This window comes from Plecotus auritus, assembly GCF_963455305.1.
Source record: "Plecotus auritus genome assembly, chromosome: 7".
Lineage (NCBI taxonomy): Eukaryota > Metazoa > Chordata > Mammalia > Chiroptera > Vespertilionidae > Plecotus > Plecotus auritus.
Genome location: NC_137774.1, coordinates 30177746 through 30203081, shown reverse-complemented (window position 1 = coordinate 30203081; position 25336 = coordinate 30177746). Strand labels below are relative to the sequence as shown.

Below are 25336 nucleotides of genomic sequence, written 5' to 3'. Positions count from 1 at the left end.
TAGGATTAGACTTGCCAAATTGCAATAGCCTCTGTGCTCAGCTTGGATGGGGTGGAGTCTCAGTCTTGGCTTCCTGTCAGCCTTGCCCTTGCGCGCATGTGCGCTTTCAGTCCTCCACCTTCCCCAGCTTGAGTCTCCGCCTGAGAGTCCAGACTCCCCCCACAAGAGCGTGGGTCCCCAGGGGCTCGCCTGGAACTGGGGTTCACTGCAGTCAGAACTGGGGCTCAGTGCAGTCAGAATCCTCTGACTCCCTTCCACTAGGGAAAGCCTGTGGCAATTTCCGCAGCCTTTGTGTGCACTGGCGCGCGCACGCGTGCGCACTTTCAGTCCTCCGCCTTCCCCGACTCCCGAGTCTCCGCCCGAGAGTCCAGACTTCCCCCACAAGAGCGTGGGTCCCCAGGGGCTCGCCTGGAACTGGGGTTCACTGCAGTCAGAACTGGGGCTCAGTGCAGTCAGGATCCTCTGACTCCCTTCCACTAGGGAAAGCCTGTGGCAACCTCCGCAGCCTTTGTGCGCACTGGCCCGCGTGCGCCTTCAGACTTCTGCCTTTCCCAGCTCGAGTCTCCGCCCGAGAGTCCAGACTCCCCCCGTAAGAGCGTGGGTCCCCAGGGGTTCGCCCGGAACTGGGGTTCAGTGCAGTCAGAACTGGGGTTCAGTGCGGTCGGAGGCTTCCTTCCCCCTTCCGCCAGAGAAAGTCAGCCAGGCTCTCAGCCGCCCTTCCTCTCTGCGCGCACAAAGCCCCTTTGCCGTACCTCCAATTCTCTGTGAGCTTTTCTCTTTCCTTCTAGTTGTAGAATTTTCACTCAGCCAGTTTTCCTGTGGTTCTGGATGGTGTCCGTTCTGTCTTTTAGTTGTAGTTTTGAAATTGTTGTGCGAGGCAGCAGTTTAGGTATTTACCTATGCCGCCATCTTGGTTTCTCCCTCCTCTGTTCTTTATGGATGAGGAATCTTAGACTCAGAGTCATAAGGGTCGCCAGCGAGTAAATTGCAGAGCTCAGGTCTGACCACGCTAGCCAGACGCAGAGCAATTTTCTTCTTCTGGTTTGTACATTGCCACCTCCTCTGGCCTTCTACTACCAAACCCAGCTGATTTTTCCTTCCTTCGTTTCCATAGGATCTGTACAAAGCCTCATCATGTCTACAGAGCCCGCCAGGCTGCTCTGGCCCCGGATCTTAGCCCCGGATCTGCTTATCTGGAATACCAGCCTGCCTCCCACCTTCCAAACCTGCCACCTGGCAGGCCTGATTCAAACCCTCTTCCTTCACGAAAGCTCCCCACTGAGCTTTTCAATCAAGAGGTGGTACTTCGTGTCTGACTCCCTATCATTCTTAAAGTTGTTGTTTTCCAGCCTCAGCGAGCAAAAGCATTGTCTTTGTGTGAATTGCAAGAAGGCATTCATTCTCTCCAGGCTGATGAATTGCAAAAAGATGTCCCCAGTCATCCTCTCAGCTGGGCACTTCCGTGCAGCGTGCAGACTGTGCACCCGGACGTGGCCAACCTGCCTGTGTGACAGTTTCAAAAATAGTCTTCTGAGTGTAAAACATCTGAAGCCACATAGAGTGCATGAGTCCCGTGTTCATTCATTGTTTTCCTGAACTAGATTTTAAGCTTCTTGAGGGCAGGAACCACAATATGCCCTTCAGTTTTCCCCACTTTTCTCGGCCCAGAGCTGAGACCTCAGTGTCCAGATAATGAAGGGACTTGGGCAAGTGCCGTGTCAGCCTTGGGCTCTGAAGAGACCCAGCAGAACTCGGGCAGGGAAGATATATCATCCACAGGAGACCTTGGGGCTCTATCCCATTCCAGTCACAATTACTACCTCATGGACTTGGGAAGCCACCCAGCACCCCTGTTCCCCCAGGCTGCTTCCTCTCTGGAAGGCTGGCTCCTTCCCTATTCTCCTGACCACACTTGGTGCTTCATCAAGTGGCTCAAATGCCACTTCCCTGAGGAAGCTTTCTTTCCCAGAAGCCTCTGTTGGAATCAATTTCTCCCTCCTACAATTCTCTAGGTCAGTGGTTGGCAAACTCATTAGTCAACAGAGCCAAATATCAACAGTACAACGATTGAAATTTCTTTTGAGAGCCAAATTTTTTAAACTTAAACTTCTTCTAATGCCACTTCTTCAAAATAGACTTGCCCAGGCTGTGGTATTTTGTGGAAGAGCCACATTCAAGGGGCAAAAGACCCGCATGTGGCTCGCGAGCCGCTGTTTGCCGACCACTGCTCTAGGTGGTCTTTCCCTTCTAAACCATCATCCCTGATTCTCACAAATGTTTTTAAAATTGATTTTAGAGAGGAAGGGAGAGAAAGAGAAACATCAATGAGAGAGAAGAATCATCAATGGGCTGCCTCCTGCACGTCTCCTACTGGGGATGGAGCCCATAACCCGGGCATGTGGCCTGACCAGGAATCAAACCAGTAACCTCTTGGTTCATGGGGCAGTGCTCAACCACTGAGTAACACCAGCCAGACCCTCACAAATGTTTAAGATACAGGCCAAGTTTTCATCTCTAAAATCTGTTTGCATCAGGAAGATGTATTCCAAACTACACTGCGCCTCCTCGCCCCTTATACTAGGTTCTTTGAGGACAGGGTTTAGGCTCAGCACACAGTAGGCCCTCATTCACTCAGTGGCTGTTGAATTGATGTCAACAAGGGTCCCCCACTGCATCCATTTTTCTGCTGGGCGTTGTTCTGCACCGCAGTGGAAGCATTTGCATCCATTCTATTAGCGGTACCTCACACTGTTTAACACATTCCCGAATGTTTTCTCACCTCTCTCTGGTTTTGTTCTCACAATTTCTAGAATATGAGAAAAGAAATGATTATATCTATTTCACTCAGAAGGCACCTTAAGTCCAGGAGGCAGAAATCTTATCTCACTGGTGACAGGGACACGGCCGCCACTCACTCAGGTGTCCTGAGCTCCATGCACCACGAGGGCACCGTGGCATTTTGGCTCTAGTTGCATCCTCTTACATCTTGCCTGAAGTGAAGCGCTCATTATCCTGAATTCCCACTGAGTGTGAGCCCTGAGGTCCCGGGGCCCACTGGGTGTGAGGTTTGAGTATCCTTGTCAATTCTAAAATTCCATGAGCACAAATCTCTGGACTCATGTGTCAGGACCCAGTCCGAAAGGCATCATTCTTTCCTCTCATCGACTCTCCATTCTACCATTCTATTTGAGTATCTTTTCCAGGGGCAGGCAGCCTCCAAGGTAGTCTCTATGTATTTGGGACCATTCGGCAAATATCTTGGGATAGAACCGTGGGTCTCTGCCTTGGTTGACATTAGATTTTAAGAAGAGGGAGAGAAAGAGGGAGAGAAAGAGGGAGAGGGAGAGAGAGAGACATTGATTGGTTGCCCCTACCCAGGCTGGGGAACCTGCAACTGAGGTACATGCTCTTGACCAGGAATCAAACCAGAGACCCTTTGGTCCTCGGGCTGATGCTCTAAGCACTGAGCCAAACTGGCCAAGGCCACATGGGAACTTTTAGAACTACCAATGCTCGGTGCCTTTATAAGCTCCCCTGGGTAACTCCATGGGCAGTACATTTTGAGAATGATTCTCTTGGCTGATGACAGAGCAGAATCACCTGTAGCTTTAAAAATCTGTTGGCCAGCAGACATATAGACCAATGGAATAGAATAGAGAATCCAGATATCGACCCAAACCACTATGCGCAATTAATATTTGACAAAGGAGGCATGAACATACAATGGAGTCAAGACAGTCTCTTCACTAAATGGTGTTGGGAAAATTGGACAGATACATGCAAAAAATTGAAACTAGACCACCAACTTACACCATACACAAAAATAAACTCAAAATGGATACAGGACTTAAACATAAGACGGAAACCATAAAAATACTAGAGGAATCCACAGGCAGCAAAATCTCAGACATATGCCAAAAGAACTTCTTCACTGATACTGCCCCTAGGGCAATGGAAGCCAAAGAGAATAAACAAATGGGACTACATCAAAATAAAAAGCTTTTGCACAGCAAAAGAAACCATCAACAAAACAACAAGAAACCCCACTGTATGGGAGAACATATTTGCAAATGTTATCATTGATAAAGGTTTAATCTCCAACATCTACAGGCAGCTTATACAATTTAATAAAAGGAAGATAAATGATCCAATAAAAAAATGGGCAACAGACCTAAATAGAATCTTTTTGAAAGAAGACAGAAGGAAGGCCAAGAGACACATGAAAACATGCTCAAAGTCACTAATTATCCAAGAGATGCAAATCAAAACAACAATGCGATACCATCTTACACCTGTCAGAATGGCTATCATCAACAAATCAACAAATGACAAGTGTTGGCGAGGATGCGGAGAAAAAGGAACCCTCGTGCACTGCTGGTGGGAATGCAGACTGGTGCAGCCGCTGTGGAGAACAGTATGGAGTTTCCTCAAAAAACTGAAAATGGAACTCCCATTTGACCCAGTAATCCCACTCCTAGGAATATATCCTAAGAAACTAGAAACACCAATCAGAAAGGATATATGCACCCCTATGTTCATAGCAGCACAATTTACCATAGCTAAGATTTGGAAACAGCCTAGGTGTCCATCAGCAGATGACTGGATCAGAAAACTATGGTACATCTACACAATGGAATACTATGCTGCCATAAAAAAGAAGGAATTACTACCATTTGTAGCAACCTGGATGGAATTAGAGAACATTATGCTAAGTGAAATAAGCCAGTCAATGAAAGAAAAATACCACATGATCTCACTCATTTGTGGATAAAAAAAAACATTATAAACTGATGAACAAAAAGATAGTTACAGAGGCAGTAAAGCATCAAACAGACTGTCAAATTACAGCGGAAGATTAAGGAGAGGTGGGGGAAATAAGAGATCAACCGAAGGACTTATATGCATGCATATAAGAGTAACCAACGGATGCAAAACATTGGGTGGTGAGGGCATGTATGGGAGTGGGGTTGGGGGGGGGGCAATGGTAAGATATGTACACATATAATACCTTAATAAAAAAAATAAAATAAAAAAAATAAAAATCTGTTGGCCTGGACTCATACCCAGAGACTCTAATTTAACTGGCCTGGAGTTGGGAAGGGCAGCCTGTACCTGGGGTCCACTCTAAACAATAGGACTAAATGACCACAGTCTCCGGGGGCAGAGCCATTTCATTCCAGCAGCAGCTAAGAGCACATTCACCCGAGGCTTCTCTAGTATCAGCCTCTTTTGAAGCTTTCTGGCTGATGCTCAACAACTGTGTGATCTTGGGTAAGTTTATTCACCTCTCGGATTAACTTTTTTATGTATAACATTAAGCCAAGAACTACTTGGCAGAACCGCTGTGAGCACCAAATAAAAAAGGTGTGGCCCTCGCTGGTTTGGCTCAGTAGATAAGAGTGTCGGCCTATGGACTGAAGGGTCCTGGGTTCGATTCCAGCGGGCACATTCCTGGGTTGCGGGCTGGATCCCCAGTGGGGGGAGTGCAGGAGGCAGCCAATCAATGATTCTCATCATTGATGTTTCTCTCTCTCTCCCTCTCCCTTCCTCTCTGAGATCAATAAAGAACTATATTTAAAAAAAAGTGTGTAAGCCAAGACTGGGTAGCTCAGTCGATTGGAGTGTCATCCCCATGTGCCAAGGTTGCAGGATCTGTCCCTGGTCAGGGTACATACAAGTACCCACCAATGAATGCATAAATAAGTGGAACAACAAATTGATGTTTTTCTCTCCCTTCCTCTCTCTCAAATCAATAAATTAAAAAAAGTATATGTAAAAAATATATAAAAGAACCCAGGACCATGCCTAATATCTACCTGATACACAGAAGGTACTCAACAACTCTGAATTGAAAAGAATCAAATCCTCCCTCCCATAGGAAAATTCTATGTATCCCCAAACTTTTTTTGAATACCCACTATTTGAGAAGCATTCTGATATGTTTCTGTTTTTCTTTCTGTGCGTAGGAGGGAGAGACACAACGATAGATGCCGAAATCATCTCTGTCTTCGGGGAATTCCTCCCGCACTGCTCCAGGAGGCTGTTTCTTTAGCAAGTCCATGGAGTGCCGCCCCTTCGGATGATCAGCTTAGCTTTGAGTTTTGGTCTCTCCCCTGGAAAATGTCTCAGATTATCCTCACCCACTCCCCAGTCCAGCCTAAAATACCTCCAATCACCTTAAAATTTTTTTTTTTAAAAAATTGATTTTAGAGAAAGGGAGAGGGAGAAAGAGATAGAAACATCAATGGTGAGAATCATTGATTGGCTGCCTCCTGCACGCCCCCTACTGGGGATTGAGCCCACAACCCAGGCATGTGCCCTGAGCAGGAATATGACGGTGTCTCCTAATTTATGGGTAGGCACTCAACCACTGAGCAACGCTTGTTGGGCCCTCCAATCACTTTTAAGGGTGGGCTCAAATTGCCCTTATCTGAGAGCAGAGGCTGGGTACTTTTGCGCTCTTGGGGTCTTTCTCTAATCTGGAGACTGGAGGCCGGAGGACTGTTGGCTGGATATCGCTATGGTACAGGCCTGAGATAATGAGGGCAGGGACTAGGGCTTGTCACAGGGCTGCTGGGTTGGGGGAGGGAGCACCACATGGAAGAGACACCATGAAGTTAGAACTGACAGGGCTATAATTTGCCTATAAGTTTTAATTATGAACTGAGCTTATCTTTCTGAACTTCTGGTCTCCTAACTCATAGCTTTTTTTTCATTTGTTCTTAATGATCTGAAGTCTTGGAAACATTACAATCTGAGTAATTAGGCACGATGACCTGGGGTGGGTTTTGGAATGTTGGTGCCAAGTCACCACTTCAAATACAAATGCTTCTTGTATTTAAAAAAGCAAGATTTGTTATTGGAAGCCTGGACTGTTAATGGAAGATCTGGGGGAGGAGAAAGCGGCTGGGGAACACTCGGAGACCACCCCAGATTGTTACTATGTCCAGAGATAGGGATGTGATTCTGAAAAGGCAAGACCTGTTGGATAACGCTGGCCTCCTGGCTCCCATGGACCCATCTTACAGACGAGCCCTCCTCGAAGAAGGGCCTTCAGACAAGGATGTGGTTCCCAACTGGGCTGCACATGGGGATCACCTGGGGATTCTTATAAAACACGGACACTTGGCTGCCACCTGACATTCTGACTTCAGTGATTGAGGTCCAGCCTGGCACTGGACAAAGTTTGGGAACCTCTAGGAGTGAGCAGTTGACTTACAGTGGTTCTCACACTTGAATCACCTGGAGGTCTTGCTAACACATGGCTGGCTGGACTCCACCCCTGGAGCACCAGTAGGTCCACAGTGCACTCTAAGAATTTGCATTTCTACCCAGTTTCCCTGCTGATAGCCAGGGCCACACTTTGAGAACCATCAGCTTAAAAGAGCTGGGTCTGGCTTTACTACTTATGAGCCATGTAACCCTATGCATGACACTTGATCCTACCAAGTCCAGTTTCTGCATTTATAACATGGGGCAGCAATGGCGATGACCTCCTTGGTGGCTGTGTGGGTCAAAGGAGATGGTATTTGTAAGTTGCTTAGCACGGGGTTTGACCCATAGAGAATGTGCAACCCATGGTGGACTTTGTTCATACAATTCCTCAGCGGGGGCCTTGGCAGATCTGTCCTTGTGTTCAATGTGCTAGTTGGTGAATGATGTTACGGTGTGTTTTTGCTCCTGGACATCCTATTTGTAGGCTTTCTGGGACAGGAATGAGGGTACCCTCTTGAGCTACTAGAGCTCCAGGGTCCAGCAGTGTAAGGGCCCAGCCTGGGGGTGTTGGCACTTGTTCATTGACGACATCAGTCAGACTCTTCACCCGACAGCGGTGGCTGTGGGTTGGGACTGAGTGTGCTATCCTGCCCAAACTCCATGTCACTCTCACAATTCAGACACATTTAGTGCAGTGAGTTGTAGTTGTCCTGATGTCGCCTTGGCAACCAAACTACTACCAAGGGAAGTGGGAACAAGGCCCCAAATCGTCTTGGAAACCACAAGTTGTGTCTTTGCGGGTGGGGGGTGGGGGGGGTGGGGCGGGGGGTGTGCATCTCCACACACTGTCTTCTTTTTTTCTCATGTAATTTGCCCAGAACCCTATTCAGTGTGTAGTTACCTCCCTCCCCCATTTCACTGAGGAGGGAACTGAGGCTCGGCAGGTATGTCCCCTCTCGGTCTAATTATCCTTCCCTGGTGATGGGATGCCCACGTGTGCCTGTAACTTTAAAGGCAAAACCAGCTGGACTGCACACACTGCAGAGCCCAGCGACACAGCTGCCCGCCCCTCCCGAGCACCCACTGACTTGAAATGTATGAATATTTTTGTTCCTTAATGGCTTCACCCACTCTCAGGGGCTTTTGGGGGCTTGTTTAGAGTACACAAACCTACCTAATCTTTTTTATGTCCATGTAGTTTGAGGGCAAAGTGCCCTATTTCCATGTAACAGTTGGGAGAACCAGTGAGTAGGGAGAAGGGACATTTGGGATTGGCCCAGGAGGTGGGGAACAGGCCAGTTTCCTCCAGTTCTGTTCAGAGTGAAATCCTGCCTATTCCCAGGGACCCCCAGGTAGAGCCTGAGTTTTCTTTTGTCCTCCCTGGACTGAGAACTGAGTGAGACAGTTAGGGAATGACAGTGTGGAGAGGCCGGGAGCTCATGTCCAGGTCATTTCTAGGTAAGGACACTGGCCCAGGTCAGAGAGGATGCTGGTGAAAGAACAGTTAGAAACCCAGTCCCCTCCCTCCATCCTCTCCAGCATGCCTTCCTCTCTGCCCTGACACACATAGGCATTTACCTGTGTGCTGTCTGCTGGTACCCTATTGTTTTCATTTGATATTAATTTGACCCCCATGTTGTGATGGGTGCTAGCCCCTCCCTCTGAGGGAGGTATGGTATGGTCCAGTCCAGATAACCTGTGATAGGTAGGTCATACACATGCCCTATAGGCACCATTTATAGAATATTCATGGCAGGTTTAACCGCTTTAAGTAGCCATAGAGCATTTAGGCCTCACAACTCGTGTAGGCAGTTATTAGCATCCCTGATATAGATCAGAGAAGTAAAGCAACTTGCCTAGGATCACACAGAAAACAGGCAAGTGGCAGAGCAAAGATCTGAAGCCAGGCCTAGTTGATTTACCCTCCATGTTCTTCAGCCATTATATTATACTAGAGGCCCGGTACACAAAATTTGTGCACGGGGTGGGGGGGTGTCCCTCAGCCCAGCCTGCACCCTCTCCAATCTGGGACCTCTCGAGGGATGTCCGACTGCCCGTTTAGGCCCGATCCTACCGGGATCGGGCCTAAACAGGCAGTTGGACTTCCCTCTCACAATCCAGGACTGCTGGCTCCCAACTGCTCGCCTGCCTGCTGTCCTGATTGCCCCTAACCGCTTCTGCCTGCCAGCCTGACCACCCCCTAACCACTCCCCTGCCAGCCTGATTGATGCCTAACTGCTCCCTTGCCAGCCTGTTTGCCACTAACTTCCCTTCCCTGCAAGCCTGGTCACCCCTAACTGCCCTCCCCTGCAGGCCTGGTCCCCCCCAACTGCCCTCCCCTGCAGGCCTGGTCCTCCCCAACTGCTCTTCCCTGCAGGCCTGGTCCCCCCCAACTGCTCTCCCCTGCAGGCCTGGGTCCCCCTGCAACTGCCCTTCCCTGCAGGCCCGGTTGCTCCCAACTTCCCTCCTCTGCTGGCCTGGTCACTCCTAACTGCCCTCCCCTGCAGGCTTGATCACCCCCAACTGCCCTCCCTTGCAGGCCTGGTCCCTCCCAACTGCCCTCCCCTGCTGGCCATCTTGTGTCCACATGGGGGCAGGATCTTTGACCACATGGGGGCAGCCATCTTGTGTGTTGGAGTGATGGTCAATCTGCATATTACTCTTTTATTAAATAGGATAGAGGCCTGGTGCACGGGTGGGGGCCAGATGGTTTGCCCTGAAGGGTGTCCTGGATCAGGGTGGGTGTTCCCTTGGGGCATGAGGTGGCCTGGGTGAGGGGCCTGTGGTGGTTTGCAGGCCGGCCACGCCCCCTGCGACCCAAGCGGAGGCCCTGGTATCTGGGATTTATTTATCTTCTATAATTGAAACTTTGTAGCCTTGAGCAGAGCCAAGCCTCCTGCTTTTTCCATGGCCACAGCCATTTTTGTTGGGATTTATTTATCTTCTATAATTGAAACTTTGTAGCCTTAAGCAGAGGCCAAGACAGGCCAGGGCAGATGGAAAGTTTGGCTTCCTCCATTGCTGGGGAAACCCAAGCCTCCTGCTCGTTCTGTGGCCGCAGCCATCTTGGTTGGGTTAATTTGCATACTCGCTCCTGATTGGCTGCTGGGCATGGCTTGTGGGTGTAGCCTCAGTGTGGTCAATTTGCATATTACTCTCTTATTAGATAGGACTAGAGGCCCGGTGCACGAAATTCATGCATGGGGGAGGGGAGTGTCCCTCAGCCCAGCCTGCACCCTCTCCAAACTGGGACCCCTCGAGGGATGTCTGACTGCCCGTTTAGGCCCGATCCCAGTGGGCAGTCGGACATCCCTCTCACAATCCAGGACTGCTGGCTCCCAACTGCTCGTCTGCCTGCCTTCCTGATTGCCCCTAACCACTTCTGCCTGCCAGCTTGATCACCCCCTAACCACTCCCCTGCCAGCCTGATTGATGCCTAACTGCTCCCCTGCCAGCCTGTTTGCCCCTAACTGCCCTCCCCTGCAGGCCTGGTCACCCTTAACTGCCCTCCCCTGCAGGCCTGGTCCCCCCCCAACTGCTCTCCCCTGCAGGCCTGGGTCCCCCCCAGATGCCCTCCCCTGCAGGCCTGGTCCCCCCCAACTGCTCTCCCCTGCAGGCCTGGGTCTCTCCCAACTGCCTTTCCCTGCAGGCCTGGTTGCCCCCAACTTCCCTCCTCTGCCGGCTTGGTCACCCCTAACTGCCCTGGTATCTGGGGTTTATTTATCTTCTATAATTGAAACTTTGTAGCCTGGAGCAGAGCCAAGCCTTCTGCTTGCTCAGAGGTGGCAGCCATTTTTTTTTGGATTTATGTATCTTCTATAATTGAAACTTTGTAGCCTTAAGTGGAGGCCTGGGCCAGCCAGGGTGTGCGGAAAGCTTGGCTTCCTCCATCACCTGGGGCAACCCTAGCCTCCTGCTCTTTCCAGCTCCGTGGCTGCCGCCATTTTTGTTTGGGTTTATGTATCTTCTATCATTGAAACTTTGTAGCCTTGAGTGGAGGCCTAGGCCAGCAAGGGCAGGCGGAAAGCTTGGCTTCCTCCATTGCCGGGGAAACCCATGCCTCCCTTCTGCTCTCTGTGACTGTAGCCATCTTGGTTAGGTTTATTTGCATATTCGCTCCTGATTGGCTTGTGGGCGTGGCTTGTGGGTATAGCAGAGTGATGGTTAATTTGCATATTACTCTTTTATTAGATAGGATGGCTGCCTGCCCTTGCAGGCTAAGAAAGATTCAGACTCTGAGAGGAAGCAGCAAGCCACACAAAGAAAGACTGCCAGCTGCCCAGCCTACACCTTTGCAAACAGAGTTGGTTTTCTGGAAAAATACGATTGCTCAGAAAAAAAGTGCATATGTCATCATGGCCAAGCCCATCATCTAATATTGGTGAAAAATGTAAAAAAAAAATCCAACTCAGTGTATATTTCAAATATGAACTTTCTGGCTATTGATTTTTTTCATTGTCAATATACCTAGTCACTTGGCTGAAGTTTGTCATATGCTTGCGAATGTTCCCATTTGCACAAACTCTGCATACCCGTGCTTTCCCTCTTGTGCTAAAAAGAAGAGATGAAAGTTATTTTTAATTTGGCCACCATAGGAACATCCAAGTCTTCCCTTCCAGCAGCTAAGCCTATATGTTTTCTCAACAGGGTATTAATTACCTGGCTCTGGAAGTGACTGGATAGGCTGTTCTGGCGGCTCTGATGGCCCTGCTGGCCACAATGCAATTGCTTGTGAATGTAGCAGGACTCAGGGGCTTCAGCAGGGAGCATCCTTTGATAAACTCAGACATGGGTCCTGGGTAACTTGTTAAACACATTTATTGATTTCTTGACAGTAACCAAACACAGTGAGTGACCATTATAAACAAGGAAAGAAAGGCATTCGTTTGTACTTTGTGAGTCCAGCTGCACCCAGAGAGAAAAGACACCCCTTCCCCAGGAATTTACAAGGCAAAGTGCATTCCTTCAAGGGAGCATCACAGGGGGATGGGGATGGCAGTTTTAAAACGCAAGGAATCGGTAGCCTGCTAGCTCAGGCTGGAGCTCACCTCGTATGAATGATGGAGCCACGGAGGGTAATTAAAGTTATACTTGCTTAGCAAATGCATTCCTGATTGCCACAAACTCAGTAAAAAACGGGCTGCAAATGAACAAAACATATAGATGAAGGAACAAGTGAAACCAAAGAATGCAGCTGCATGGGGCCAGGGCTTAGCCTGTAAGGAGGGAGAACAGACCAAAGCCAGAAAAATAAAATGAAGTCGTTAAACCCATTTATTGAGCTGTTAACAATAACCAAACACAATGTATGACCTTTGGAAAACAAGAAACAGCAAATGGATCTGATCTTGGCAAATCCTACTACAGATATGTGACAAAGGGGAAATAATTCAATTTCTTTATAGTCTGCGGTGGTATATATATACAATGTGTATCTCTTCAATGTCTGTCCTTTTTTTTTCTTTTTAAATTGTTGAGTAAACAGAAGAATCAGAATCTAGAAATAAGTGTCCTTGGCCAACTCTGTCCTGGTTCACCTGCCACCAGCACCCTCCAGGATCCTAGGACACTGAGATTACTCGATGCAAAGCACAAAGTCTGCTTGATGCTGTCAAAGCCATGTTTTCTCCTCTCTCTTTTGGAAGAATTCTGTATGTACAAAGGCTGAAAAGTCTCATTGGGTAGATTTATTAGTTCAGGAAAACAATATCAAAATTGTAATCAGGTTAACTGGTTATTTTCTTCTAAGACCTCTTATCAATGAGCCTTTTGTTTCTGAAAACTTGACTTCCGATCTTGAAGGCTGTGCATGTATGTGTGTAGATATGTTTGCAGGTGTGTGCATATGTATGCATGTGTGTGCATGTGTGTCTTCTGCCATGGTTTTGCAGACACTTTTCATGAAGATGGGGCCAATCCAAAGAGTGAATGAGGCTTGAGAAAAGGGAAGGAGAGAGAAGAAAGAAGGGGACATTCCAGGTTACATCAGTTCACAGTTGTAGCATTTCACTGAGATGGAATTCTTCTTGGGCTAGTTTCCTACTTGAGGAGCCATTCATTTACTGGAAAGAGAGAAAGAAACACACGCACACAGACACACAGACACACAGACACACACACACACACGCACACACACACGCGCACACACACACACAACATAAAAACAAGGCATAGTTGAATTAGTTGACACAGAATTTGGGGGACTTACTCTAAAGGAGAAGGAACAGGTCTGTAAATGCCTGCTTACTTTTATGTATCCCTAGAACCCCTCTATTTCCCCAGGAACCTCTATTCAAAATTATTGTCCCCATACCAGTCACATGCAGCTACCATATATTTAAATTAATGAAAAATTAAATAAAAAATTAGTTGCCTCACTCTACTAGTCACACTTCAACTGTTCAATAGCTACATGTGGCTAGTAGCTACCCTATTGAACAGTGCAGATATAGAACATGTTTATCATCACAGAAAGTTTTGGTCTAGACCACGGTTGGGCAAATGACAGCCAACAGGTCAAATCCAGCCCATATCAGTTTTTATAATAAAGTTTTATTGGAACACAGCCACCCCATTTATTTACATATTACCTGTGGCCTCTTTCACACCATAACATCAGAGTGTGGTAGAAAATTCCACATTCAAATACGTTTGTGAAATGCTACATATCCTATTGCTTCCTCTTGAAGACTGGCATAATTATTATCATTATAAAGGCCTGGGAAGTCTCCCAATGATGAAATTTATTTAACTCTTTATAAATCCAGATTTTTCAGACATAGTTGACCAACATCTCTTTTACTCAACTTGCTTTCTGAACATTATCACTATAGAGCATTTTGAGAACTAACCCTGTTGGTTCTTTCTCAGACAGGTTGATAATTCTACAATCAGTTCATACTAAGCCTTTTCAGATGCTGATTTTTTAAATACTAGAGGCCCGGTGTACGAAATTCCTGCACGGGGGTGTGTGTGTCCCTCAGCCCAGCCTGCACCCTCTCCAATCTGGGATCCCTCAAGGGATCCCTCTCACAATTCAGGACTGCTGGCTCCCAACCGCTCACCTGCCTGCCTGCCTGATTGCCCCTAACTGCTTCTGCTTGCCAGCCTGATCACCCCCTAACCACTCCCCTGACAGCCTGATTGATGCTTAACTGCTCCCCTGCCGGCCCAGTTGCCCCTAACTGCCCTTTCCTGCCAGCCTGGTCCCCCCCAACTGCCCTCCCCTGCAGGCTTGGTCCCCCCTAACTGCCCTCCCCTGCAGGCCTGGTCCCCCCCAGATGCCCTCCCCTGCCGGCTCGGTCACCCCTAACTGCCCTCCCCTGCTGGCCTGGTTCCCTCCAACTGCCCTCCCTTGTAGGCCTGGTTGCCCCTAACTTCCCTCCCCTGCAGGCCTGGTCCCCCTCAACTGCCCTCCCCTGCAGGCCTGGTTCCCCCCAACTGCCCTCCCCTGCAGGCCTGGTACCCCCCAACTGCCCTCCCCTGCAGGCCTGGGTCACCCCTAACTGCCCTCCCCTGCAGGCTGGTCGCCCCCAACTGCCCTCCCTTGCAGGCCTGGTCCCTCCCCACTGCCCTCCCCTGCTGGCCATCTTGTGGCGGCCATCTTGTGTCCACATGGGGGCGGCCATCTTGTGTGTTGGAGTGATGGTCAATTTGCATATTACCGCTTTATTATATAGGATAGATGTGATGAGTTGAATTGTATACCCCCAAAATTCATAAATTAAAGTCCTAACCCCTAATACCTCAGAATGAAACCTTTTTTGGAAATAAGGTAATTATAGATATAATTAGCTAAGATGAGGTTACTGGGGTGGGCCCTAATCTAACTGATTGGGGTGGGCCCTAATCCAATATGACTGGTGTATGACTCAAAAAGTACATCCTGCTGTAGACTATATGTGCTGGATATAGTCTATGTGATGGGGTCATATCTGTCTGCATCACACTGTATCCTCGTCACCAAGCTAAGTGCCTGGCACATAGTAGATGCACAATAAATAGGTGTTGAGAAAAGAGAAGGCTTAATCGATGGGTTGAGTATTTATTTGTTGGTAGTTCTGGCTTGAAGAGAACAGAACATTATAGTTTTGGCATTCTACATGTGTCTGAGAAAAAAGAAAGAGGAAAATGTGGGGGAAGTAGGAGAGATGAAGTTGGGGGCCAAGAGCAGTGGTGGTAGCTGCTTTGAGAAGCTGTCTGGTAATATCTATAGCCCCATATTTGAGCAGCACATTATTGCTACAAAGGGCTTCACCATCCAGGCTCTCATTCATTCCTCACAACAAGTCGTGAGTTAGATGGTATAGGGATTATCATAAAAAAGTGAGGTCTACTGGGTAAATGACTTGGCTGGGTTTGCATAGTTTGTTAGTGACAGAACCAGGTCTGGAACTTGGGTGACCTGACTCTGGGTCAAAGGCATCTCCACGACACCATTCTGCCTTCATCGTCCTTCCATGTTGAGAGCTGAGCACCATGATCAGACACATACTTAGTGTGCAGAAGGGAAGAGGGCTGGTATGGACCAGAGGGTTACAGGAGGTGGGAGTTGTTTTGAATGTCCCCCATAGTAGGAATAATTGTCACTTCTAGAGACATAGCACCAGAAAAGGATGCATTCACACACATTACCTCCTTGTATCCCAACGGCCTGGCATCCAGAGCATTTGCTCACCTTTTAGCAGAAAGGGGCTCATCATGCACATAAATAAAAGCTCCAATGCTTCTAGCTGTCTGTTCTAACACATGACCTTGAAAAAAATCAGCCTCTCTGGCTCTTTGTACAATGGCAATGAAAAGGCTGTTTTGCCTGAACCAGAAGCAAAACAGAGGGATTTAAAGTTCGATCTCTATCTCTAATATATAGGCTTTATCAACAGAAAAGCGCCATGCACATGGAAGGTGATGGTCTTAATTATAATTTATAATCACGATTCTGATAATGGGAGAAAATGCCAGGCCTTCAAGGACAGGTGTAAGCAAGAGGACTGAGCTCTGGCCTGGCCCAGTGCCCTCTGAGCAATGCACCCACCTCTATACTGAAGCTTCTGGGCCCGGTTATTTGGACAGTCCTTCCCCTGTAAACTGAAGTTGATGTTGGTGCGGATACAGCGGTTGTTGAGGGGCTGAACGGGCCTGAAGTTGTCACTCATGCTCAGAAAGATCTGAGATGGCTGATTCTGGCTGAGCAGGCGTAAGGAATGCATCTGAGGAGAGAGAAACAGCTGTGAGATCCACCCATCCTCTTAAATACACCAGGGAAGAAGACTGTGTAGACTGGCCAAGCCAGGCTAGGGCCATGTGAGCCCCTCAGAGACCCTGGTTGTGTGGATTCAGATGAGCTGGGGGCCCACTGATGCTGCCATTGTGTGGAGTGAGCCTCGCTTGTAGCTCAGTAGCTCATGGATGCCTCTGAAGAAGTTGATTATTCTGTTTTATCCTCAAACACACCCTCTGTCAAAGGAGGAAATCCAACTAGCTGTTCTTCAGGGTCTCTTTCTCTTACACCCCATGGTTCAATAATTCTCAACAATTCAGGGAATTATTTCCCGCACATTGGTGTTATCCAAACTACAGTGACTGGTCCAGGGGCCAGAGCGAAACTAAGCTGGATTAGTTTGGTTCCTTTTCTGTGAAATCAAAGAGCTGGACTGAAATGTTTGCAGCCAAGTTCCACCCCAGGACTGAGAAGCAAAGGAGTAGTTTTGAGCAGGAGAGAAGAATGAAGCAAATGGGTGGTAGGAAGCAGAAGAGAACAGAGATAAAGGGTATCTGGGGTTCTGATCCCAGCGAGTTCCTGACATCAATTTCTGATATTAAATTCCTTAAGATGCCCAGTATCTCTTGAACAAACACTTTCTCTGAGTTTATCTGGAGGAGGTTGCTTGTCACCAAGAGTCCTAACCAATACAGATAGGATCAGGGAGTTCAAACTGTTCACTGTTTTTGGGCTTTAAGTATATTTGATCCTTGAGCAAAGTGGGGGTTAGGGGTACTGACCCTCTGTGCAGTTGAAAATCTGCATATAACTTTTGACTCCCCCCAAAACTTAGTTGTCTCTTGGTATCTATCCATCGGGGATTGCTTATAGGGATCCCTCCTCCCCACCCCATGGATACCAAAATCCACGAATGCTCAAGTCTCCTGTATAAAATGGCATAGAACAATGTATAGAGTCAGGTCTTTATGTCCATGGACTCCCAACCACAAGCATTTATTTTAAAAAATCTGCATATAGGTGGACAAGTTATTCAAAGGTCAACTGTACATATCTTGTAAAGGAGAATGGAGTCTGCTTCCTTTGCTCATCTTTCCTCTGAGCTGTCATAGGATCCCAGAATCAGAGCATGTCAGAACTGGAACAGACTTGTGTAATTTACCCCCGCATCATAAAGAGCAGTATTTATTTCACAGGAGGCGGGTGGCAGCCCTAGGAGCACATAATGAGCACATAATGAACCAAAGCTTGCCTCAGAGGCCAGAGCTCCTGGTTCCCGTCCAGTTCTGAAGGATCCAAGCCAGATTTATGAGAAATACTGAGATGCTCTGAAGAACTCCACATTCAAATATGTTTGTGAAATGCTGCATATCCTTTCACTTCCTCTTGGAGACTGACATAATTATTATCATTTTAAAGGCTTGGGAAGTCTCCCAACAATGAAATATTAATCCATCATTTTCAAACATATTTGACCATATCATCCATTTTGCTCATTTGCTTTCTGAACACTATTGCTGTAGAGCACTTTGGGAACTAACTCTCTTGTTCTTTCTCAGACAAGTTGATGCTTCCACAATCAGTTCATGCTAAGCCTTTTCAGATGCTGATTCTTTAAATACAGGTATGGATGAGTTGAATTGTGTACCCCCAAAATTCATAAGTTAAAGTCCTAACCCCCAAATACCTCAGAATGCAACCTTATTTAGAAATAAGGTCATTATGAATATAATTAGCTAAGATGAGGTTATTGGGGTGGCCCCTAATGCAATATCATTGGTGTCCTTATAAAAAAGGGGGACTTGGACAAAGAGACACAGACATAGGGAGATCACCATGTGAAGATGAAGGCAGGGTGGCGGTGATGCTTCTACAAGTCAAGGAACACCAAAGATTGCCAGAAAACACCAGAAACCAGAGAAGAGGCATGCAATAGATTCTTCTTCATTCCCTCAAAAGGAACCAGTCCTTCTGACACCTTGATCTTGGATTTATAGCTTCAAGAACTGTGAGACAATACATTTCTGCTATTTAAGCCACCAAGTTTGCAGTACTTTATTAGAGCATTTCTAGCCAACTAATACAATAGGTATTTCACAAACACAGCCAGTTTTCACATCATCTTCCCCATTTACTAAAAGACCACAGAGAAGCTCACCTGCATCCTCGTTATATAGACAGGCTTGTTCATTATTATCCAACTTGCTGTCTCATAGCAGGGTGGGATAGTCATCGACCCATCATAAGTAATGAAACTAGAGGTCTCTGGATACAGTTCTTCTATATTAAGTCCCTGTAGTAAATATGCATCATCTAGAGAAGGAAGTAAGAAAGACTTAAGAATTAGGTTTCTTATAAAGTGCTGGTATTGCTGATTATTTTTTCCTTTTCTGATTCCAGAAGACTGCATCTGTCAGGGTAGGGTGCAGTAACAAACAGTCCCCCAAATCTTAATCATTTTAAACAACAAAGGTTTATTTCTTGCTGACATACATGTCCATTCTAGGTTGGCTGAGGGCTTCCTCCATGTCATTGCTGTCTAAACTCTTAGGATAGGTGCCATATGGACCCTGGTGAGTTGCAATGATAGGAGGAGAAGCTCCCATCCCAGAAGTGGCATATGTTACTCCTGTGCACATTTTGGTAGCCCAAAAAATCACATGCCCAAGGTTGACATCAGAGATTCGAGGAAGCACATTCTTCCTGCAGGATGCAACACTGAATATTGATGAGGTCTATGACAAGGACACAAAGAAGAGCCAAATATTTGGTTATAGTCCCTGAGACTTGGAATCATAGTATTATAGTCACAATGAAATGCACATTTGAAGGCTTCAGTTTCTGTGGAAAGGTGGCCTGGTCACCATTCTTGTTTCTGAACATTGCTTAATGAAAAGAACATTTAAGAACTACTTTTAGAAAGAAAAGTAATCAGGCCAAATCCAATCACAAGGCTTAAAGAGTTAAGTTCAACAACTGAGAAAGAGAGAGAGAGAGAGAGAGAGAGAGAGAGAGAGAGAGAGAGAGAGAGAGAGATTGGTCAAGCTGCATTTGGAGACAAACTCTAGGAGAAAGGACTTCCTTTGTCTTTCCATTTAAATGTTTCTGCCTTTCCATCAAAACATCAGAGATTTAGGACAAGTTCAAGAGAGACACAGCGACTGATACATGGCTGGGCTGGTCTGCACCCTGGCCCTTGCAATATGCTTCCATGACAAAGTCATGATGCCTAGAGCATACACTGACGTGATGAACCTTGGCAGTTAGATCAGGTGCCTACACAGCAAGCTCATGTGAGTGTCCATCACTTGGCTCTGTTTCTTGAGCTCCTTGTATGTGTCAGGCCGGGTGTCGAAGAGCAGGATGTAATTAAGTGAAGGCATCAAGTAGCAGCAGGCACAGTGATGCGTATCTGCACCAAGTACATTGAGAAGCTGTCAGTTCTGCCTGGGGGTGGGACTCAGGAGAGGATTAGCTAGGAGCTCACCTGAATTGCATCTTGAATGACAGGAGCTAATCAGTGTGTGGCTGGCAGGGGGGTGGCTGTCAAAGGCCCTATAGACAGCCGTGCTGGAGAAAGAGCTAAGGACATTCAGAGCAGTGCATACCCAGCATGTAGGTGAGATGCAGGGGGAAGGGTGTTGTGAGAAATGAGGCTGGAGGGTCAGCAGGGGCCACACCTGAAGGTCCTTCTCTGTGCTGCTGGGAGTTTGGGCTTCATCCCATAGGCCAGTCGTTGGCAAACTCATTAGTCAACAGAGCCAAATATCAACAGTACAACGATTGAAATTTCTTTTGAGAGCCAAATTTTTTAAACTTAAACTTCTTCTAACACCACTTCTTCAAAATAGACTTGCCCAGGCTGTGGTATTTTGTGGAAGAGCCACACTCAAGGGGCCAAAGAGCCGCATGTGGCTCATGAGCCACAGTTTGCCGACCACGGCCATAGGCGATGCAGAGCCACTGAGGGGGGTGGGGTAGTGTGATCAGATGTGCACTTAATGATGCTTGCTCTGACAGTGCTTTGGCTGAAGATTAACATATTGAATGAGAGAAGGAAGCATTTGGCACATCTTTATTAAAGGTCAATGTGATTTGTTTAACCAAGCTTGCCCGAGGAGCATATTGGGACTCAAGCATGCAGCCATTATTTTATTTTATTCATGGTGGTGGGAATGAGGAAAGGAAGGAGGCAGTAGAATGAGGGGCATTCCAAGCATGACTGGAGGTAAGAAAAAGAACACTTATGTTTCTCTGAAACCACAACCAGGCTATGTGTTGCACCCACATTTGAGGGAAGGATTGGTGTGTGTGTGTGTGTGTGTGTGTGTGTGTGTGTGTGCGCACGCATGTGTGTCGGGAGGGGGGTGTAAGAGCACAATGAGGCATGTTCATGGATTTAACCCACAAAGCAAGATAACAACATGCTTCCAAAGCACCATAATGATGGTATTCCAGACTACCCACTGTGGTCCCACCAGGAGATTCCTCTTTGTCCACATCCCCTTAGAGCAGTGGTCGGCAAACTCATTAGCCAACAGAGCCAAATATCAACAGTACAACGATTGAAATTTCTTTTGAGAGCCAAATTTTTTAAACTTAAACTTCTAACGCCACTTCTTCAAAATAGACTCGCCCAGGCCATGGTATTTTGTGGAAGAGCCACACTCAAGGGGCCAAAGAGCCGCATGTGGCTCGAGAGCCGCAGTTTGCCGACCACTGCCTTAGAGAAATGCAAGTCGTCAGAGAAGGTAGGCAGCTTCTGCCCCCCCACCACCCTCATTCACCAACTTTGTTCTTTCCACGAATCTCCCTAATTCTCACACTTTACCTTTTGCCCATTTATTTCCTCACACTACAGAACTTGGAAAGACCCAGTGTGAAGAGTGTGAGCTCTGGACTCAGACCTGAGTGTGAGAGATGATTTTGCTGTTTACCATCCAAGTGACCATGGACATGCAGGCAACTTCTGAGCCTGTTTCCATATCAGTAGTACGCAGATGGTTGGGATAAGCAGTGGACTGAATGTTTGTGTCCTCCCCACCCAAATTCATATGTTGAAGTCCTAACTCCCAATTGTGATGGTATTTGGAGGCGGGGCCTTTGGAAGGTGGAGCCCCCATGAATGGGATTAAGCCCTCATCAAAGCAACTCCAGAGCGCTCACTCATTTTTTTCTACATGTGAGGATGCAACAAGTATTTTACAACCCAGAAGAGGTTTCTCACCAGATTCCTAACATGCTGGTGCCCTGATCTTGGACTTTTAGCCTCTAGAACTGTGAGAAGTGAATTTCTGTTGTGTATGTGGTACTTCGTTATAGCACTCAGGACTGATGAAGACAGAGCACTTGCCTCACAGAGTTGTCTGAGGAACGAAAGAGATCAAGTTTTTCAAGTACTTGGCACAGAGCCTGGTCCATGCAAAGTACTCAGCGACGCTGGGTAGCAATGATGTCACTCCTTCCTTCCTGGGCTGTTCTCACCCGCCTTCTCCAGGATAACCACTGCTTGGCCTTTCTGAGGCCTCCTGGCTCTCCCCCAGCTGGGTTAGTGCCTTCCATTTCCACCATATTTGCTGAATTTGCTTGCCAATAGTTACCTACTGTCTCCACTAAGCTGTGAGCTGTTGGGAGAAGGGATTCCATTTTTTATCTCCAATCTCAAGCCCCAGTATGCGGTCCATTGCGTAGTGGGTGCTCAACAAACATTGGTTGAATAAATGAATGAATGAATGAATGAAGTGGTTTCTGCCCAGCAGCTCCACCTGCTAGTAGTGCTGGTCATAAACTAAGGGAGGAAGAGGCAACATCATCTGCCAGATGATGGGAAAAATTCTCTGAGGCTCCAGTCTATACCATTAACTTAAGTATGTGCTGCCCAGCCCTCTCCTCATTACATATCACGTCCTAAGATATCAGGGTGAAACAGAGACTGTTGTCTGACCATGTTTCTACACCAAACACGCCTGAACTGTGTATTTGCATTGCTGAAATTGGTGTGCATTTAACATGTAATGCTTGTCTACTTCACTCACCATGTTGCCTCAAAGGCTGCTACTAAATCAGTGTTCTCTTTTAGAAATTGGAATTTGAGAACTATAGGCTACCCTTTGCCTCTTCTTTTCTCCCCACAAAGACTTGCTTTGCGTATTTGGCAGGACACAGGCAATGGAACCCGAGAAAAGAATATGAGCACACCCAGCAGTTTTCAGCCCTAGTGTCAAGGAACACTGGGGTGTCCTCTACTGCTGACCTGGCCAGGAACCAATTATTATTACCCACAGGCGATCGCATCCATGCAGCAGCCTGCAGAAAAACTCGTTCTGTGCACGTCAGTGTTATCTTCTGGGCATCGTAGACCAAAGGAGCCTAAGAACTGATGCACTGGAAAGTTGCTTCTGGTCCTCAGACTTGCACGGCTCTATTCATTAGTAAGAGTGGCACAGATCTAGAGGTCAGAGTTACTTATGAGCAGAGAGACACAAATGTGCGGGGTAGCTCCGAGGCCAGTGGGGTGATCATGCATGCCCCTGCTTGCTTTAAGGATATTTACTGAGAAGAAGTGATGGCAGGAGTTCAAATAAATTTTCATGGGTAGTTTTATAGAGAGGTTTTCTTTCTTTCTTTACTTATTTATTTCATCTATCTATCTATCTTACCCATCTATCATCTATCTGTCTGTCTATCTATCTTAGGAGAATATAGCTTATATAGGATAAGCCCCGGACTTCAAGCAGGAGTCTTAATTCAAGTTTAAGTTCTAATTGTGGGCTTTGTCAGTAACTTACTTTTCCATCATGGCTAAGTATTGTAATCTCTTACTTGAGGGAAATATCCAGATTATTCTGGATATTACTAAAGTCATTTTCAATTAAATAAGAATTCTATAGACTCTGAAATGTCATTCAACAGAAACAAGTTTACATAGACACGTATCTTAAGTAGGTCAAATTTTTGGTATGACAATGTTGTAATTTTTTTAGTATTGTCTACATCTTTGTAGTACAGGAAGACCCCTTGCACAATCAAAAGGTATAAAATATTTATGCACAGTTTATAGCCCAGTGTTATTCTTCCAAATTACTGTAGAAGTTGATGGCTGTACTCTTGATTTTATGACATGCTCTTGGCAAGTCAATCATTTATGTTATGCTAAGTTCTTAGCCATGGACACAATTCCCAAGTTGACTTTTTTTCTTTTCCTTTTCCTAAGAGAAGCACCTATGATGAAAACACCTAGAACTGCACAGTGGGGGAATCTTGCCTTAGTCTGAGCAACAGTGCAGCCTTTGTTAAATGCATTGTGTTTACTTATGTGGACCACTAATGAGATTTAACACCACCTGCCTTCCAGCTTATGAAGTTCCCATTCAAAGAGAATGATGCCAGCCAGCCGGCATGGTTCAGTGGTTGAGCACCGACCTATGAACCAGAAGGTCACATTTTGATTCCTGGTCAGGGCACATGCCTGGGTTGTGGGCTCGATCTCCAGTAGCGGGTGTGCAGGAGGCAGACAATCAATGACTCTTTCTCATCATTGATGTTTCTATCTCTCTCTCCCTCTCCCTTCCTCTCTGAAATCAATAAAAATATATTTAAACAAAAACAAAAAAAAACAAAGAGAACAATGCCAATGAAAAAGATTTGGCAGTCCGGGAGATCAACAGTGGACTCCCTTCTGATCAACATGGAACTATTCAGCAATTTTCTCATATGGAATGACAGTTCCTCTTGTAATCTGAGGCACATTCAACTGAAATGAAAAAAAGCAATTACTAAAGCATAAAGTAATACGATTTTTTGTTCTACACAAACAATAAATGAAAGAAAGAGCCTCTGAGAATTAGATTCATGGAGGTAAGCTGCTCCTTCTTCGTTCTTTGCCGACTTGAGTTACTACTTAGATTGCAACACGAATGGGTATGTTGCATTTCGTATTCTGCGAAAACCTTCCCAAAGCTGCTCTTTGAAATGAAAGTACAAGTTCAATTAAGTACCGAGAAAGGCATGAGGAACAATATGCTTAAATTCTTTGGTGACATTTCATCACATTTAACACCCTGTCCCTCTGAGGAGCGGGCTCACAAAACACTTCCGGAGGAACTAAGACATATAAGGCGGTTACAAGTTGGTCTCCTCTTGCCTACACATTCATCTTTTAGCTGGGTTAAGGGTCGGGGGCTAAAGCAAAGTTATAAACAGGCAAGACTGAAAAAGATGTTTTAAGGGACTCATATGGTGTGTCAAAACACCATGCTTAAAAATCTCTCCTCTAAACGCCTTCAGTCCTGCCTTTATTTCCTTGGAAGAAATATATTAAGACAACAGCCAGACACTTTCAAATTTGGGATCTGTGATCTTTTGGATTCTTTTTGGACTAAAGTTCACCATTGTATTTACTGAGTATGAAATGAATGGAGAGCGTGAAACTGAATGAGAAAGGAACTACCAAAATGCTACTCTGTCCTAGGACATTGGAATAGTCATTTATACGTAATGTCCTAATAACGACTCCCTCTTACCCACTTAAGAAGGCTCTTTGCACTCCATTAGTCACTAATTTCACCACTTTAAAATACCATAAAATTAAGAAAAAATGCTAGCTTGATGAAGTCACTTGGATATTAAAACGATAGGAATGTTACGTTTTACATAATTGGGGCACTGTGCCTGATAATTAATTAACACAAGGAAAACGGAGGGATACGGGCATCTTTCCAAAATACCACATTAAAAAAATTAAAATACTTTGAGTAGAAGACCAATATCTCCTCCAGAAAATCCATTCAGAAAGTCCATTTTTCAATGTCATGATTTCAGTCTTGACCCCCAATCTGTTGAAGGGGAATTTAACTTTAATAAAATGGATTTCATTCAGAAGACTGTCTAAATTCAGCCTGA

The 25336-nt window shown here is 46.3% G+C and overlaps 1 protein-coding gene across 2 annotated transcripts in view; it reads right to left on the bottom strand.

The window, feature by feature from the left end:
* Window positions 1–12015: 12015 nt before the first annotated feature.
* CA10 (carbonic anhydrase 10) overlaps window positions 12016–25336 on the bottom strand; it is a 387282-nt gene continuing 373961 nt past the window's right edge. For both annotated transcript variants that reach the window (XM_080680847.1, XM_080680848.1), the window contains exons 8-10: window positions 18594–18748; window positions 16250–16424; window positions 12016–13277 (exon numbers count right to left, since the gene is read on the bottom strand). In XM_080680847.1, coding sequence (XP_080536973.1) covers window positions 13255–13277; window positions 16250–16424; window positions 18594–18748 — 353 coding nt within the window. In that variant the 3' untranslated portion in view covers window positions 12016–13254. The remainder of the gene's footprint in view (window positions 13278–16249; window positions 16425–18593; window positions 18749–25336) is intronic.